We start from the raw sequence: 17011 nt of genomic DNA, 5'->3' as shown, positions 1-17011 counted from the left end.
CTGGTTAGTTCCACTGACATATTCTAGTCACCATGGGCAGAGCCCAGGACAATAAGCTATTACGGTTAGAAATATAATTTCTCATACCACCAATGCCATTCTTTCTTGATTCATAATTTTTGTTAGTTATGGAAGTAAAGCTTACAAGATGAGCCATTTCACTTCATTCAGATATGAATTAAAGGTAGTTTTGATAAATGTGTCTCTTTCATCCCCATATCTTTAAAACCATACTGAAATCAAACTGTAGAGGATGGTTACAAAGCTGCAAACATACAGATGAGCAGATGTACATGACGACTAGCTACATACCAAGGAACCCACTGTCTGCTTCTGGAAGTGTCTTGTTGGAAATGCTATGCATGATGAGGATGTGATCGGAATGCAAACTTTAAATGTATTCATACTATTATTTTCTATGCTTTTATTAATTGCAGCCTCATTCGTCTCTAAAGTCATGCGTCTAAGGAATCATTGTGACTTTATTTACTTGTCTACATAGTGATTTGTATCTTGCCTCGAGCTGTCATTTTGTGATCCCCACATTGGCCAACATGTTACTATATACAATCCCATGGAATCTGACACAGTAAATTAAAAATAGGTGCAAAATAATGCATGATGCAGGGGTTTGATACATGGAACCTCTGTGTTTCGGTAGCTACTTACCGTGAATACTGTTTTCTTCTGATAACATAAGGCTGGAGAAATTAGGACATAGACTACTGTATATTAAATGATTGCCAATGCAGTTAACTGAACAAGCCCCAGTTGTAGTTTCTAAATCAGAAGTACGGAGACTGTTCTAGCAAAGAACAAGTGGGAAATATATAAATGAAAAGAGGTGTTTAAACCACATTATCTTGACCGAGTTACATAGTTAAGTAAGATGGCTGCAATCCTTTGTTCTATTTTGTTGCTTTTCCTATTAAGGTATACTTGCCAACTTGTTACACTGCCCACTGCCGGAGAGGACGGCTAGATGGAAGGTACTGTATGTGTGGCCATGAACCGTGTTATTGCGACCCTGCAGGGAGCTGTGTTGCTACAATTATACAATTCACTGTGAAACACATCATCAAACCCTCAGACCACCCACTTTGTAAAAAAGGGGCGGAACTGGGAGGCTGGTTTACTCTCTCCAGAGTCCCCCAAAGTCTCGCAGACATTTTGGGAGACTTGGCAAATATGCACTAAGGAGTGCATATTTGTGCTTAGAAAGCAATGGTGGAAGGAGAAAATAAATATTTCTAAGTACACAGTTTCCCAGTCCCAACACTGTGAATAGATTAGAGATAGCTTATGGCTATAACCCACAGCAACCAATCAGATGTTTGCGTTCATTTTCTAAACTGCACTAGAAAAATTGATGGTTAGAATCTTATTAGTTTTATAAATGTCCCACATCTTTGTCATTAGAGGATCAGTTGTCAGTCAAATGCCATAGAGACGGAAAATACATATGAAAATTAAATATAACCCTAAGTAACTAAATAGGAAAAAGTGCTTTGATGTACAGAACATCAAATAGTTGTGTGTAGGTTCTGTGAGCATCAGCTCAAAAAAATGTACATTCATACAGAATATTAAAGGTAACTCCTAAGTCAGGCTTGAAGCTGTCTCCTTTGTTGGGAAGATTTCCTCTATATTAATTATACTTTAGAAAGTCTCAAATCTTCCAGGATACAGGGAGGTCAATATCACACTCTATTGAAAAGAGAGCCATGAACCGTTACCAAGATTAATAATGGGATACGAGCCTTAATGACAGTACAGGGCTACATTTCAATCAAGGGTCTGGCAAAAAAAAGGAAATTAAAGAAAGGGTAAACTGGATCTGTCCATGTCTTGAAAGCCATTATGTTGATTAGGATTTATTAAAGCCTAGATCTTTCTGCCATTCACAGCGATAGGAGGGCTGATTTTGAAGTGCATTTATAGTGTGCTGTCAGCCATTACCCAGCAAATGGGTTGAGCTTGTATCAATCAAAACATAGCATTGCGTGGTTTCACTAAATTCTGCGCTGGTATCTTGCCAGCTCTGTTTAGCATCTTAGCCACTGTTGTGAGTCTGTAGTGCTCTACAATAAAAACAAGCCGTGCAGCTTGCTGCAGTATCCATTCTGCTGGAAGATCAGATCATGCCTGAGAATGAACAGCTGCATTTCTTTCATTCCTTCCAAAGACCATCCCATAGTTCAGTAAACCAAGTACTGTCCAGGGTCCGACTGAAAGAAACAAAATTATATATATTTTTTTCCCGTTTAAAAAATAAATAATATCTCTTGTGGACAAAAGATAGAGTCAGGCCACCCATCTTTTACTATAAAACGGATTCCATATTTTCACACCATTCATGGTCTTCAAGGTTATAGATGAATTTTGTCCTGTTAGGTTTATTTTGAGAAATAGAATCTCGGCCGAGGTTATCTAAGGTCAATGTTGAGGCAAAATATTCACTTGTACTGAGCCCTCCCTCGTGGTTTTTTATGTATCTTTTATAGTTTTTCCTCAGGCATTGCCATGTTGTGGTGTAAAGGATAAATGCTAAAGACTTCAGAGTTATAGCAATGCTGACATAAAGGTATCTGTAGGCAACATTATCATACAGTGCACAGGCTCCCTGCTCCCCGCAAAAGGTGCTCCAGAACAAACAGGTGGAATCGATCCCAGCTCCAAATATCAACGGTGGAGGGATAAAGCCTGGAAGAAAACAAAAAGTTAATTTACGGTATCTGTTCCTGGCTTTTTTTGTAGAATAATGCAACATTTTCACTGCTTTGCAGGCTCGCACCCGGGATGAAGTTCACGCACCCATCCCGGGAGCAACCCGGCTGAGACCCCTGTCAGACAGACGACCCCAAGCTATCACTAATGCTGGGTCGATGATGCCATTGGCGTTCCGTGATGAGCTGGCGCTTGGAGATGATCTCATCTCTAATAACCGACTCTTCTTATGCAGAGAACGGGACCCGGGTCGGTTACCCGTTCACACTGCTTCACTCGACCAGCTTATTTCAACCCTGCCCTTTCACTCTTATGTGCAAAATCCCGGGTTATTGCTGGCAATGGAAAAGGGGTATAACCAGTAGCGTGTTGCATGTGCAGAACGGGTCCTGCGTGATCGCTAGTAGTCCCCACTTAGCTGCAGCATAATTGACATGCTACAGTGTATGAGGGGCGGTGCTGGGGGCGCTGCTCAGGACCGTCATTCAAAACGAGGGGGGGTGTCACCCCTATTTTGTAGACATGCCAAGCCCAGAGTATTTCCTAAAGACACCTCCTGCTGCATTTGTGTTTTACTTGTTTGGTATTACACAGCCGTTTCCTTGCGGCTGTGCAGTACCGTCCACATCGTAATCTGGCCCATTGCACGGTCGAATCCAATGTATCATCAAGTATAATCATCATATATAAAGATGACGCTTTAAACTAAAGGGGATTGTTCTCATAGCTAATATACTCTCTGAAATAGAAAACATGTTTCCATTTATTTGTAAACAGAACAAATGTTGCCTTTAGCGTTGAAACAATATATATTACTTTGCCAGCTATTCGGCATATAACACCGATAAGCACTGGGAGCTACGTACTGTGTAAGTAAGGTATTTGAGGCTAAGAAAAACTGATTGAATTTCTTTGGTCATGAAGGAACTAAATTCAGTTCATAATCTACTAAACATCGGAGAATCCCCAGAGTACATTTGTGAAGCTGGAAGTAGGTGACCCAGTTGTCATAACTGCCAGATACGGTAGCTAGTCGTGGTGTCCTGCCTGCCAAGTCTCATTATTATTCAGCAAGTCTTTGTGATTTACATTCAGTCTCACTAATTTCTACCTTCAGCATTCATACTGAGATTGCATATTAAATGCGGCACTTTCTCACTATGATGCACCGAACTGAAAAATCTCACACAGTTGTTATTTTGGAAACATGAAACGGTATGTGAAAGTCTCTCTCATTCTTCAATGACTTAAGTAATATCTGGATAAGAACACAGATCTATGGTGTCTCTCTAAGGTTCCCTTATCAAAAGGCTTGATGACTACAACCTGTTGGGTTGGAAAAAAACTTACAGTATACAGTAGATGAAGCTTATCAGAACTGTAGACATCTGAGCTAAAGTTAGGATTGTGGGGGTTTAATTTTCCCTACACACAGCAGAATTAATTGATTTACTTTGTATATATAGATGAATGATTCTATACTTAGTTTAAGCAAAATAATATTTAAAGGATTATTTCCCCTTCTGAGAATGAAATCATCCATGCTGAGATGACAACGATAAGCGGATTGCAGTGGTACTACAGTACATGTACTGCCATAATCCTCCTAGAATAAGGTTCCTCATGCTAATCATGGGGAAGCCATTGCTGGAGGTAGCTGGCCAATGCTTTGAGGCTTCTTAAATAGGGAATAATCCTATCTCAAGTGAAGATACCATTCCTATAATAAACAGACTTCCAAGTTACTCTTAAGGTAATTTAAAAAAAATTGTTCTACAGAAAATGTTATGTTCTCAAAGATCACATTAGATGCACTTTACTCAAATATGGAAAACAATTAATATGGAATTTCTGTAAGAGAGTTAGTGATGTCATACCTCCCTCTTAATGTAAACCCCATCCCTTCTCATATCCGCAAGTTGGGACTGTCCCATCAAAACAGAATCTTAGAACACAGACAAATCGGAGCCAACTTTGCAGAATGCTGGAGAGCTGCGCTTACACGATTCTAGTTTCTAATGGTCACTTTTGCTGACAGTTTAGGTACCTTTACATATAATTATTGCCCAGCAACAAAATGAGTTGACGTGTAACTGTATATTTACATCGCAAGGAGTCATTAGTGTAATTGTAATGGGTAATAACGGAATGAACAATAATTTACTTTCAATCCTGCTGTTGAAAAGTAATATTAAAAGGTTTGAAGCTTGTACAACTATTACGGTTTATCATTATGTTTTCCTATTTGCTCTCGGTAACACATGTAAAATTATTGCTCAATTATTATAATTGCGAACATCACCCACAGTGTAGCAAAGATGACTTCTAAATCATAAATTAAACCTTGTGATCTCGTAATGGCCTCAATGTTATTTTTGTGTTGTTTTTTTATAGCTAAATCTAATCTGCTTTGGGATGCATGGGAAAACACTACTCTATAAATTCAGCTCAGTATTTAACATGCCAGATCTGTTAAGTTACAGTACATTGTACTGAGGAAAAACATATTTCTTGTTGAGAAAAGCAAGCTTGTCGTGTTTGAAACAGCTGAATATTATAATGAGTCCATTTAGTGGCCCTATTTTATTTTATTTCTAAAATTTGCTTTTGCTACCTAAATTATAATAAATGTATGACTTTAAAAAGGACAAAAGTATATGAGGCTGGGCTTTTGTTTTAATTGCCAGATACTTTATTTTTTTTCATTATATATTTTATGATTTTGTGTATTTGCCAATTATTGTATTTTTATGTACATTATATTGGTTATTGTACGATTTCTGTATTATTTTTATTTGCTCCTTTCTGAATAAAAATAAGTAAAAAAAAAAAAGTGTATTTTGCTGCCAGCAGTAACATAGCAAGAGAGGACGATGGTACAACCACTCCATTGCTTTGTTTAATTTGTATTACCATTTAGCGTTGGTGAATCGGAAGATACAGATACTGTAGATATGCCCCAGTGCAGGAAGACGAAGAAGGCACTGAGTGGTTCAAAAGTCCTCACCATACCTCCCAACTGTCCCATTCCTGATTTGTGGATATCGAATGAGACAGAGATTCCATCACTGGTGGAAGTATCTGGGGCTGTTTGGGCTGATGGAGCTGGGCTTATTTTCTCCTGATCACTCATATCTCACTAAACGATGTGTACTGAGCGCAATATCGAGCGCAATGGGACCCGGTGGGGATGCCGGCATAGGCAAGTGCATACACACTTGCCGATGCCGACAGCGACGGAACCGTTGACGATATCGCCCGCTGGACCTACATGCAGGCCCGACGGGCTATGTCGCTGACGATGCGCATGAGCGACATAGCCAGTACACACTGGTCGTTGTGGGCGATATGTGGACGACATATCGACTAGTGTATACCCAGCTTAAACGTTAGCAGGTAAGTTTTTAAAGTCCATGAAATGTGATTAAAATAATTTTTAACATTCAAAGTATGAAAATGCTTACCTTTCTTTAATTTCTTAATCATGGTGGTACAACAGTTAGCTTTGCTGCCTCACAGCAATGTGGTTATGGGTTCAATGCCAACCAGGGCCCTACATAAGTGGAGTTTGTAAGTCCTCACATGTTTGTATGGGTTTCTTCCAAGTGCTCCAATTTTTTCCCATAATCCAAAAGCATGCTGGTAGGTTTATTGGTGTCTGACAAGGAGTAACCCTAGTGTGTATGTGTGTCCATGTGGTAGGGAATATGGACTGTAAGCTTCACTGGGACAAGCGTTGTATAATATATGCCCTATACAGTATAAATATTTATAGATAAAATAAATCTGGAAATGTGCAGGGCATTGCAGTAACAGTAATTTGTCTGTAGGGCAAATTCTTAGAATTATGGGTACACAAGGTACAAGTACAGAAAACTGCGATATTCTCAATAATACAACTGACAGTTTGCGAAAATGCCTGGGAAAGCTGTGTCTCTCCAGGAGATATGATACTACGGCATGCTCTACCAGATAACTGACAGGTGGGACTTGTAGTTTCACAGAATCTAGACAGCCACAGGCTGTCTAGGTCTTGCCTAGAGGGTTACTCATTCTTGAAATTAAGAAAAACATATTTCTTGTTGGGAAAAGAAAGCTTGTTGTATCTGAATCTTATAAGTAGTCTATTTGGTAGCCATTCATTTTTTTTATTTATTTTTAACAGTAATTTTTCCTACGCTAACCACATCATAATAAAACTATGAATATACTAGTGACTAAAATATATTAGGCTTGCCTGCTTCAACATAGAGAGGGCCATGGTACAACCGCTCCATTGATTTAATAGATATACCCTAGTGAATATTCTGTATACTGTATGATAGAGGGAGAGAGAGACTGATTTATGGGTGGACACTAATTGTGTCGCTGTTGTGTCTTCGTACGCAGCAGGTCTGAGCAGACGTGCCATCGTCTTTTGTACAGAGACGCCCACTGCCGGCTTCTCAGATCCGCCGCTTGCTTACAAAGACGCACCATCTTATGAACATCGGCTGCACCATCAGACCTCTAAGCATCCCTATGCTCAGAATGTCCATCGCAACTACTCTGCTGGGCCAGGACAGCTGCGTACAAGGACACAGTCACTGGCTACGATACGCTGCCGAAACGCTCCCGACACATCTGCGTTTTTTAAGCCATCCCGCCATTGCCTCCCATAAAAAAACACTGTCTGTCAATCGCTCTGTATCCTAATCCACACTATGATCGCATATCTCTCATCTGTCCCTATATTGACGGGTCAGTCCCAACTTGCGCAGAGGGAGGAAAGGAGAGAGAGGCAGAGCGAATGAGAGAGGGAGGGAGAGAGAGCAGGAAAGAGTGATTTGTTTCAAAATGCTCTAAGCTTACAATCTGTACTATATGTAAATTACATTCTTTTCTGAGACTTACCAATCAAACGCAGCAGAAGGAACAGAACTCCCAGAGCATATGACTTGAGTTCCGGACTTACAGCCCTGCACAGGGGAAAGAAGAGCAAGGGTGAATTATTATTATCATTAATCAATATACAGTGCCAACTTCTTATACATCGCTTTATAGTGAAGCAAACATTAATGTTAACCTAATAGCATGTTTTTAGACTACTGGCGTAAACCAGAACACCTGCAGGTAACACATGCAAACACCCCAACTCCACACACGAGTATAGTGCAGTGGTAGGAACAGACCCATTAACCACAGAAATGTGTGGACATGAATAAAAGAGTGATGTAATGTAACCTATGAAAAAATGGATAAATCAGAATTAAAAACAGGAGAGTATCTCCGGCGCTGAGAGGGGTGCTTTGTATATCAAAATGTTGTTGTGACACGTTTGCAATGTAAAACTAGCCCCCATAAATGGTAGTCAAGCAATATAGAACTGTTTAAGATAGTGTAAGTACTTAAGATATATTTTGTCAAACCACCTCTTACCCAAACAAGAAATCTGGGCTGCCATTAGCATGTAAGGTATGACCCAACAAAAATTGATAATCAAATAATTTTAGTTATCTTTATTTTTTTAGATTAATGACATCTTACTACAACTCACTATTGTCATCGATAAATGACAACTCAGTGAGCTATCATTCAGGAAGTACCGTCCTTAGAGGATTGGCGTTTTTTTGTTTTAAGAAGATGTGGATGCCTACATGGACAAGAGGATGTGTCCAGGGATTGTAGGTGAGTATGTCAGAGTGTAATAAAGTTATAATTTCATGGTGTGTGTCTCTTGTGAGTGGCCAGTCCAGGATCAACACAGTGTCCTGGGATCGCAAGCCGGCCAGTCTGAATAAGATGAGGCTTACTCAGCTAGCCGGATGTCCAACACCGTCCACCATTGCGACCATCGACCACCAATGGTTGCGATGGTGATCCCAGCCTGCAACCTCTATCGCACTGCTGAGATCGCAAATGCAGCAGAGGGTGTCATACACCTCCTGCTGCATTTGCATAATAACAAGGATCGCAATTGCAAAGCTGCCAGTGGTCATACCTTCCCTCTCTCCGTGCATACTTCTACTCCTCCACAACTACAGCCATTTTGTTCTTGAAACATAGACTCTCCAAAGAAATTCATTATGTGGTTTAGTTGAGGTAGGACTCAAAGTTCCATATGGAACAAAATGACAGGGGGAATTCAGTGATAAACACAAAACTTTAATTTTTGTGGCACATTTTTGAGAAAATAATTTGTCTCTACCATTTATCTTCATATCTATGTGTCTACACTGCTGGCTCTGCCATTAGGCAGCTTTAAGCAGCTGCCTAGGGTGCATGGATCTTGGGGTGACGCCACTTAAGTCTGCATATCTCAAAATTAAGGATTTCCCTGCAGAGGTGCAGTGTCTAGCCATGGCGCCCAAGAGCATGTGTATTCTATGGCATCCCTTTCCCTTGTCCTGAAGTGTGCCAGGAAGCGGGCATGTCCAGCATGTGGGGGGAATTTAAAAGGAAATATAAGTAAACAATAGGGTTTAGTATTAGATTAGGTATTATACTTGTTCGCCCTCTTTCCCCAACACCCTCCCGTGTGTGTAGGGCCATAACTAGGGATGTGCGATCAGTGCCATCACACAGAGGGCAGGGCTCTGGGGGCGGGAGAGTAGCTGCCCCACATTCCTTTCTTCTGGCTAGCAGGGTGCCTGAAACAACACATTGCAGCCAAGATCGCTACTGCAGTGCCACCAGGAGCGCACTTTGGACGCTTCAGGCAGGCTCCCCGCAGTCTGTGCAGCCGCTCTGAGCTGCACTTCCTGTTGTTGGCGGCCCTGCCCCTTGTGCATGATGTCATGACCTCATATATATATATACACACACACACACACACACACTCCATTCTTTTCCAAAATACCTTACTTGCTCTGGTGCCCTCCAAGATGTGAAAGCATTTGTAGATAAATGGTATAAAAATTTGTGGCTCTCTCCGTCACATTCACCACAAGGTTTCAGAGACAACTGTGGTCTGTGATCTACATTTCAGTCCTCTGGGGACTGTTATCAAGAACACGATAAACAGTTCCCAGAGGACTGAAATGTTGATCACAGACCACAGTTGTCTCTGAAACCTTGTGGTGAATGTGACTGTGAGTGGCAGTTGTTTTGACCATAATATATATATATATATATATATATATATTTCCCAATTATGCCGGCACTCTCAAACTGGTCAACATACTCAGCTGCTCGTCCAAATGATAGGAACAACATACAAAGTGAAGAGATGGCACTCGGAGACTGTCATAAACGAAAAAAAAATATTTTCAGGGTGACATATCAGGCAGCATTTTGGGGTGCAACCCCCTTCCTCATGCCCGCACCACCATGTTGTCTGGATAGCTGGCTCTGGCTGAATCCAAGGTTTCACAAACAGACAAATCAGAGTCCGGGTGACTATTCAGTGGTATGGACCAGCCAAGTTGAGGCAAATTTATAGACAGGCTAGGGGGAGGAGTGATGGAGCTGGATGGAGGCGGGGTGGAGCAGAAGGGAGGAGGTACAGACCAGGCTGGTGGCCAGTGAATCCTGGACATCAATGGGGTCATCTCTGCTATGTACTGCCGGGGATTGGGAAACGATCCCATGTGGTCAGTTGTAACCAGAAAAAAAATGTGACCCGAATGGCACCCCTTGCCGGAGCAGGAGCTCAGAGCACGAGTTCCACTCTCTCTGCGCACTCTACTCCCCTGTATCTCCCATGTTGCAGGAGATGGCTGTGCAACTTATAAAATGACGTCTCTACACTTTCACCTGAGGGGCTTGGAAGTGGGTATTGGTGGTGGTAATAGGGGCAGTAGGCTGAAGTTTCACCTAGGGTGCCGAGAAACCTTGCACCGCCGTGTGTGTCTACCTATCTATAAAATATAGTTGAGTAGAGAGCAGATAAACAATACAAAACAGCATAGGAACATTGATTATTATCACACTACTTTAATTAATGGACCCTTCAGCGACACTTTTCTGCCAATCAGGGTGGAGTTGTAACCTCTTCAAAAATCATTACTGGGATTTTAGCAGCGACGGCTTCACATCTAATTACATCTGGAGCTGCATAATAAGTTCTGGAATTTATCAGCACTGCTAACATCAGCTAATGGGGTCACTGGGAAATAAAAAAATAGTCATTATGTTTGGAAACTGTGGATGTTTTGTGTTACTCAGCAACGAAGGGTTGTATCAGTCAGTCATTGATAAAGGCAGAAAAAAATGGAGATCAAGTGATAGCCGTTATTTTAGAACTGAATATATTTATATTGCTAGCATTTGAGACTACTTAGGCTTCAGGCGTTGTATAGTACACAGTCTGATATGTCACTTAATTAAAGCTTGCATGACTACTCTTTGTAGAATTTCCCTGGATTTTAGAGAACTTTCAGACTCCTGAGACAATAGCCGAGCCTCCTGGATACACACACTTCCCCAGAGAAGTGGGTGGTCCACGGGGCTCTATGACACAAACTGCGGTGACATACATTATAATTTCAACATCTTCCCCCTCCCCACACACACATACACAACCTGTACAATGCTGCAAATCGCACCTCCCACCTGGCTTTCCTTATCCGGCATCCCAGATAAAAAGTCAGCAAGTATGGAAAAAAGAAATAAATTATCACAAACACACATGTGTGCGGTAAATGGGACCCAGTCACATGGTTGACAGTCACCGTGCCAACAATCATAATGCCGACACCACAATGTCAACACATCCTTGGAATGTCAACATGTTCAAAATGTTGTCGCCTGAAATGTTGCCATGTGAAATGTTGACATTTCCAGAGTACCGCAAGTTGGGCGCCGCTGGATGGGTTAGTGTTAGGCTGCGGGGGGGGGGGGGTTATGGTCAGTCATTAAGGGGAAGAGTTAGGGGTAGGGATTAGGGTAAAATACTCACCTCAACTTCTGCTCCATCAGTGGTCTGGCCAGAAGTTATGGTCACATACACTCCAGGACCCGGAAACTGCTGCAATCGTCAGGACCAGGTAAGTGACCTCTTGAACAGTATATACCAGTGGTTAACAAACTTTCTTGAATCATGAAGAGTATCACCTTTTTTTTCCTGACACCCTTAGGTCATTATCTTGTTATATAAAACATGTGCGCTGTGGTAACAAATGAGTAACACTAGCATATTATACTGAAAGCCGAGCAGAAGGGACAGTATTTTTAAACTGTAAAATCAAATAATGTTTAAATATTTTTATCTCAGCCCACCCAATGCCTGTAAAATAGTAATGCTCTAAGCATTTACTAAAGAGCTCTATTGTGTGATCTTCTCTCACCTCTGTATCTCTTAAAACTGTACAGTGTTGATAAGTTGATAAGTGCCATATTAATAACAATAATGGCTTGTAGTGAATCCAATGCAAGCCATTGAATTAAATATCAGCATGGGAGAGCTTTGTAGCCCTGACACAGATTTGTCATTGGAAATCTCTTTTGAATCAGTAGTTAATGTAGTTTGAAATATTGTGTGGGCAGGTATACACCATTCTTCATAAGAGGAGATCTGCAGAGCCTTTCATTGTGAACGGGGGAGTGTGTCAGATCTCAACGCCCATGTAATCATCCTTCTTCCCTAGAGACATGGAAGCAAATCAGTCTAGACCTTAGTTAATGATAGCGATGTAGCAGACTTGCATTACATTAGACTGAACTATAAAGGAAGATACATTGTTCTGTGCTACCTTAGAAACCAAAGGAAACATTACTGGTGCTGTGACACAGATTCCAATTAAAACAACATTTAGTGTACTGCTCATAGGCACACATAATTAAATCGCAGTCACAGCGAGATACAGACCCATCTTAAATATAAGAATCATTGGTCTGTTTGTTTGCATGTTTGTCCCTCTGTCCATTATGTATTCGTACAACTCTGCACTGATTGGGATGAAACTAACCTGAGGTGGTCCATTTGGATCCAGGCCAGGTTTTAGGATCCTGGCCAGGTTCGGACCTCCTGTTGGTATACACTGTGTAAAACTTTGACCCGGGGAGCCTGTTCTGAGCCTTACACTGGATGGATTTGGATGAAAACTTCACAGAGTGGTAACATTGGATCCCAGAAGACATACTAGGAGGTTGAGGTCCCAGTCGGATCTCCCGTTGGTGTACGCTGGGCAGAACTTTCACCCGGGGACATTGGGCAGAACTTTGTCCTGGGGAACCTCTACTGGACCTCCTTCCACTGGATGGATTTGGATGAAAACTTCACAGAGGGGTGGCAATTGGTCTGGAATGCCTAATGGAGTGGTTTCGGTTCCCGGTCCTCATGGCGGAGTGCACAGGGCAGAAGTTTGACCCAGGGAGCCTGTTCTGGTCCTCCCACTGGATGGTTTTGGAAAACATCATATAATTTGGACTAAAACTTCACAGAGAACTAACATTGAATCCCAGTAGACATACTAGGGGGTTACAGTCCCGGTCAGACCTCACAGTGGAGTGTGCCAGGCAGAACTTTGACCCAGGGAGCCTGTTCTGGGTCTTCCATTGGATGGACTTGGACGACATAACATAATAAAACTTAATAACTTGAAGATTATAAACCAGGCAATACTGGGTACTTCAGCTAGTACACTATATATATATCCAAATAATTGCAAGGGTAATGCACCATGATCAAATTAGCAGGACATATTAAACACCTCTACTTTAAAGATTTCTAACCATTTCCATTTAACTACATTCTTTCTTGACAGAAAGTATGTATCGCGCCTTATCTTCCTTGAAAAATCCATACAGAGGTCTTAATATTAGCCATGTTTGTAGTACCATGCGCTCTTGAATTATTTTATTGTACAAGAAAAAAAAAATAGTTTCTTTTCATGCAGTTTTAAAGTGTGTGCCCAGCTGTGTTTACTCCTTTGAAGAATATCGCCTGATGCTCAATACACTTCATGTTATGAGTAGTCAGAGGAGGTTCAGTATTATGGGAGATGATGGAATAACAGTGAGGTAAAAAGCTACTTATTCCTGTGGCAGGCATCCCACAGACAGGTTTAGGATGCTGGTAACCAAGATGACTCAATGTATAGTATGCAATCTTGTGATTACTGTGAAGAAATACTTTAAAAGAATTCTGTCGGCTTCTGCAAAACAAATGTCCTTATACATTTCTCCAGCTCCATGACAGAATTGCCACTGCAGAAAACTGACTGGTGCTAAACTGAATACTTTCTGCCAAAATATTTTTAAGGAAATAGATGAAGCTGAAGATAAGCCCTGGTGACATTCCTCACTCTCTCCTATGCACTTATTTATTTTTCAGGTCTCCATGTGCACTGGTCAAGCAGTGCTGGCAAGTATCCTACACGAAATAGTCTGGCATGTTCCAGCTAATTAGATCATGTATTATGTGGATCCTAAGATTTAAGCAGATGATTGTGGTGTGGGCAAATGAGAAATAAGGTGGCAGTTGGAAAAGGGCAGCCCAGAAGTATTCACAGTAAGGGTCCACCACCAGTACAGGTGGAAAGTATAGTGTTATTATAATATGGTAAGTGGTACAAGAGATATTTTTTAAAAGCAATGCATATGGGAAGATGGCAGGAAATTTTAACAGTTCATCAATACAGAGGTTGAAAGTTTAATTTCTGTGAGTAGTTCTGAAAAAACAGCCAGGGACATTCCAGATGTCACAGGAAGAAATGGAGGGTGCAGTTTTCCGGGCTGGGAGCAGAGGCCAAATAAAAATGTAAAATAGTAATTTTGTGGTGGTTAAGGGGAGGTGGGGGGCTTATTGTTGTCCCTGGAAAAGTAGTACTGTTTGAGTTTGGAGGAAACTCTGGTAATTGGCAGTCATTAAGGGTTACCATGGGTTAGTCACCACTTGGAGTGGATAGGAGTTTATGTGACCCATGCCATTTAATTAGCTGGCATTGGTTTTAACTACAGATGTGCGGGTTTGGTTTTATTCGGTTCTTATCGCCGAATTATCGCAAGTTTGGATTAGTTTGGATTTCTCTTATTGGCTAACCAAAACACGTGACAGCCGGATAGCCAATATGATAACGTTTTTGAGATCCGAACATATCGGAGTAAATCCGAGTAAAACCGAACCGCGCATCTCTAGTTTAAACTGTAATCTCTTTGGTGACACTTGGGTAAAGATTTATACCCTTCCTCTTAAGGATATGGTAAACAATAAATTAAAAGATGTGGCCATATGTTCATCAATGCTGTGTGTGTGTTCTTTATTTTAAGAGCATCATTATGGTGTTTCTAATTGAGATCCATAGTTACATAGATCATTTTTATGGGAGAAGTTCCACAAATCTGAATGTGGGTTGTGTGCTAATTGCTAAGTAATCATAGGTATTCACAGAAGCTGGCACTGGGGGTGCTGTAACAGGACCCCCCCCCCTCCCCTGCCAGGTCATGGACTAATCTACCCTCCCCCACCAGCAGAACATAGACTATTCACTTGGGCGACATGGGCAGGCAGTAGTGTGTCTGGAAAGGGGGAAGTGGTGGGGGAAGGGGTAGTCCATGATCCAGTGGGAGGGAGGTCTCGTTGAGGCACCCCCTGTACCGGCTTATGCGCACGCTTGTATAAATAATTAAACACATTTGAGCAAAATGAAATGTACTGAATGACCTCATATTTTTGCAGTTCATAATGATCCTTAATCCCAGCCAAAATAAGTACATTTTTAAACTACTTCCTTTTTTTTGAGACATCTACCTCACTCTGCCTCATTCTACTCTATTCTTGATTGTTGTTATGAATTGACAACTGCACCATCTTAGAAACAATAAACTCAAAGCTACTCTTGGAGTGCTTCAACCAGAGTGACACATTCCCCAGTGGAGCTCTAACCTTTTAAAGAATCCTACAATTGATTACTTTTAGAAGTTGTTGCAGTCCACATATCTAGGGCGTCCACTTCTGTCACTGTCACTGTGTTAGAGGTGTAGGAACTGCACAGTTTATTTTTCACTGTTTCCCACAGGGCAATTAATTCTTTCCAATCTCTTTACAGCAACACACACAGCTGCTCGGCACTCTGCTAGCGCAGTGTTCAATTGTCTCCTCTCTCCAGTTCATTTTAATTAGTTCAATAGGTGACAAGCAGACAAAACCAAAGAATGCCACTGGATGTATTTTAATGCCTTTCTCCAGTCTTTGTGCAAAGAGAAATAATGTGGTAGTCATCTATCTTGTGAGGATTAGGGGTGCTGTGAGGGGCTGTGATGATGGGTGCTGTGAGGGGCTGTGATTATGGGTGCTGTGAGGGGCTGTGATGAGGGGGATGAGAGGGGCTGTGATGAGGGGGATGAGAGGGGCTGTGATGAAGGGGATGAGAGGAGCTGTGATGATGGGTGCTGTGAGGGACTGTGATGAAGGGTGCTGTAAGGGGCTGTGATGATGGGTGCTTTGAGGGGCTGTGATGATGGGTGCTGTGAGGGGCTGTGATGAGGGGGATGAGAGGGGCTGTGATGATGGGTGCTGTGAGGGGCTGTGATGATGGGTGCTGTGAGGGGCTGTGATAAAGGGTGCTGTGAGGGGCTGTGATGAGGGGGATGAGAGGGGCTGTATGAGGCGGATGAGAGGGGCTGTGATGAAGTGGATGAGAGGAGCTGTGATGATGAGTGCTGTGAGGGGCTATGATGAAGGGTGCTGTGAGTGGCTGTGATGAGAGGGATGAGAGGGGCTGTGATGAGGGGTGCTGTGAGGGGCTGTGATGAGGGGGATGAGAGGAGCTGTGATGAAGGGGATGTGAGGTGCTGTGATGAGGGGGATGAGATGAGATGGGATGAGATGAGGAGGTCGATTTCTGAAGTTGATATATGAAAGGCTAGAGGAAGGGCTTACCTCAGCTTCAAACAATTAACTAAGAGGATAACCGGAGAGAAACCTCTCTTTTTACCACTAGCTAACACCATCTCAGGATGGCATTAGATATTCCTGGCAATGATGGCTAGCAAAGAGAGAGATGCATTGCTGGATACTCTCCGAGTTAAGTCATATACAGTGAGTAAAATAAGTATTGAACACATCAACATTTTTCTCAGTAAATATATTTGTAATGGGGCTATTGTAATGAAACTTTCACCAAATGTCAGCAACAACACATGCAAAGAAAGCAAACCATAGATGTCCATAAATTAAGTTATGTGTAATAATGTGAAATGACACAGGGAAAAAGTATTGAACACATGAAGAACAGAGATGTAGTCAGGAAGCCGGAAGTTGAAATGCCGACCGCTGGCTTCTCTACAGTGAAAGCCCGGCATGGGACTAATCATAGGTGTCTAAATACCGATGCCTATCATTAGCCCCACGCTGAAATCTCGA

At 41.8% G+C, this 17011-nt stretch overlaps 1 protein-coding gene across 2 annotated transcripts in view; it reads right to left on the bottom strand.

Moving 5' to 3' along the window:
- Positions 1 to 2239: 2239 nt before the first annotated feature.
- Positions 2240 to 17011, bottom strand: part of LOC148481887 (solute carrier organic anion transporter family member 3A1) — a 92329-nt gene continuing 77557 nt past the window's right edge. For both annotated transcript variants that reach the window (XM_088452855.1, XM_088452856.1), the window contains exons 8-9: positions 7621 to 7685; positions 2240 to 2703 (exon numbers count right to left, since the gene is read on the bottom strand). In XM_088452855.1, coding sequence (XP_088308981.1) covers positions 2324 to 2703; positions 7621 to 7685 — 445 coding nt within the window. In that variant the 3' untranslated portion in view covers positions 2240 to 2323. The remainder of the gene's footprint in view (positions 2704 to 7620; positions 7686 to 17011) is intronic.

Source organism: Taudactylus pleione, unplaced genomic scaffold (assembly GCF_031769625.1).
Source record: "Taudactylus pleione unplaced genomic scaffold, aTauple2 ptg000556l, whole genome shotgun sequence".
In the NCBI taxonomy this organism is placed as follows: domain Eukaryota; kingdom Metazoa; phylum Chordata; class Amphibia; order Anura; family Myobatrachidae; genus Taudactylus; species Taudactylus pleione.
Note: the sequence above shows the minus strand (reverse complement) of the source record. Positions and strands in the feature narration are given on the sequence as shown.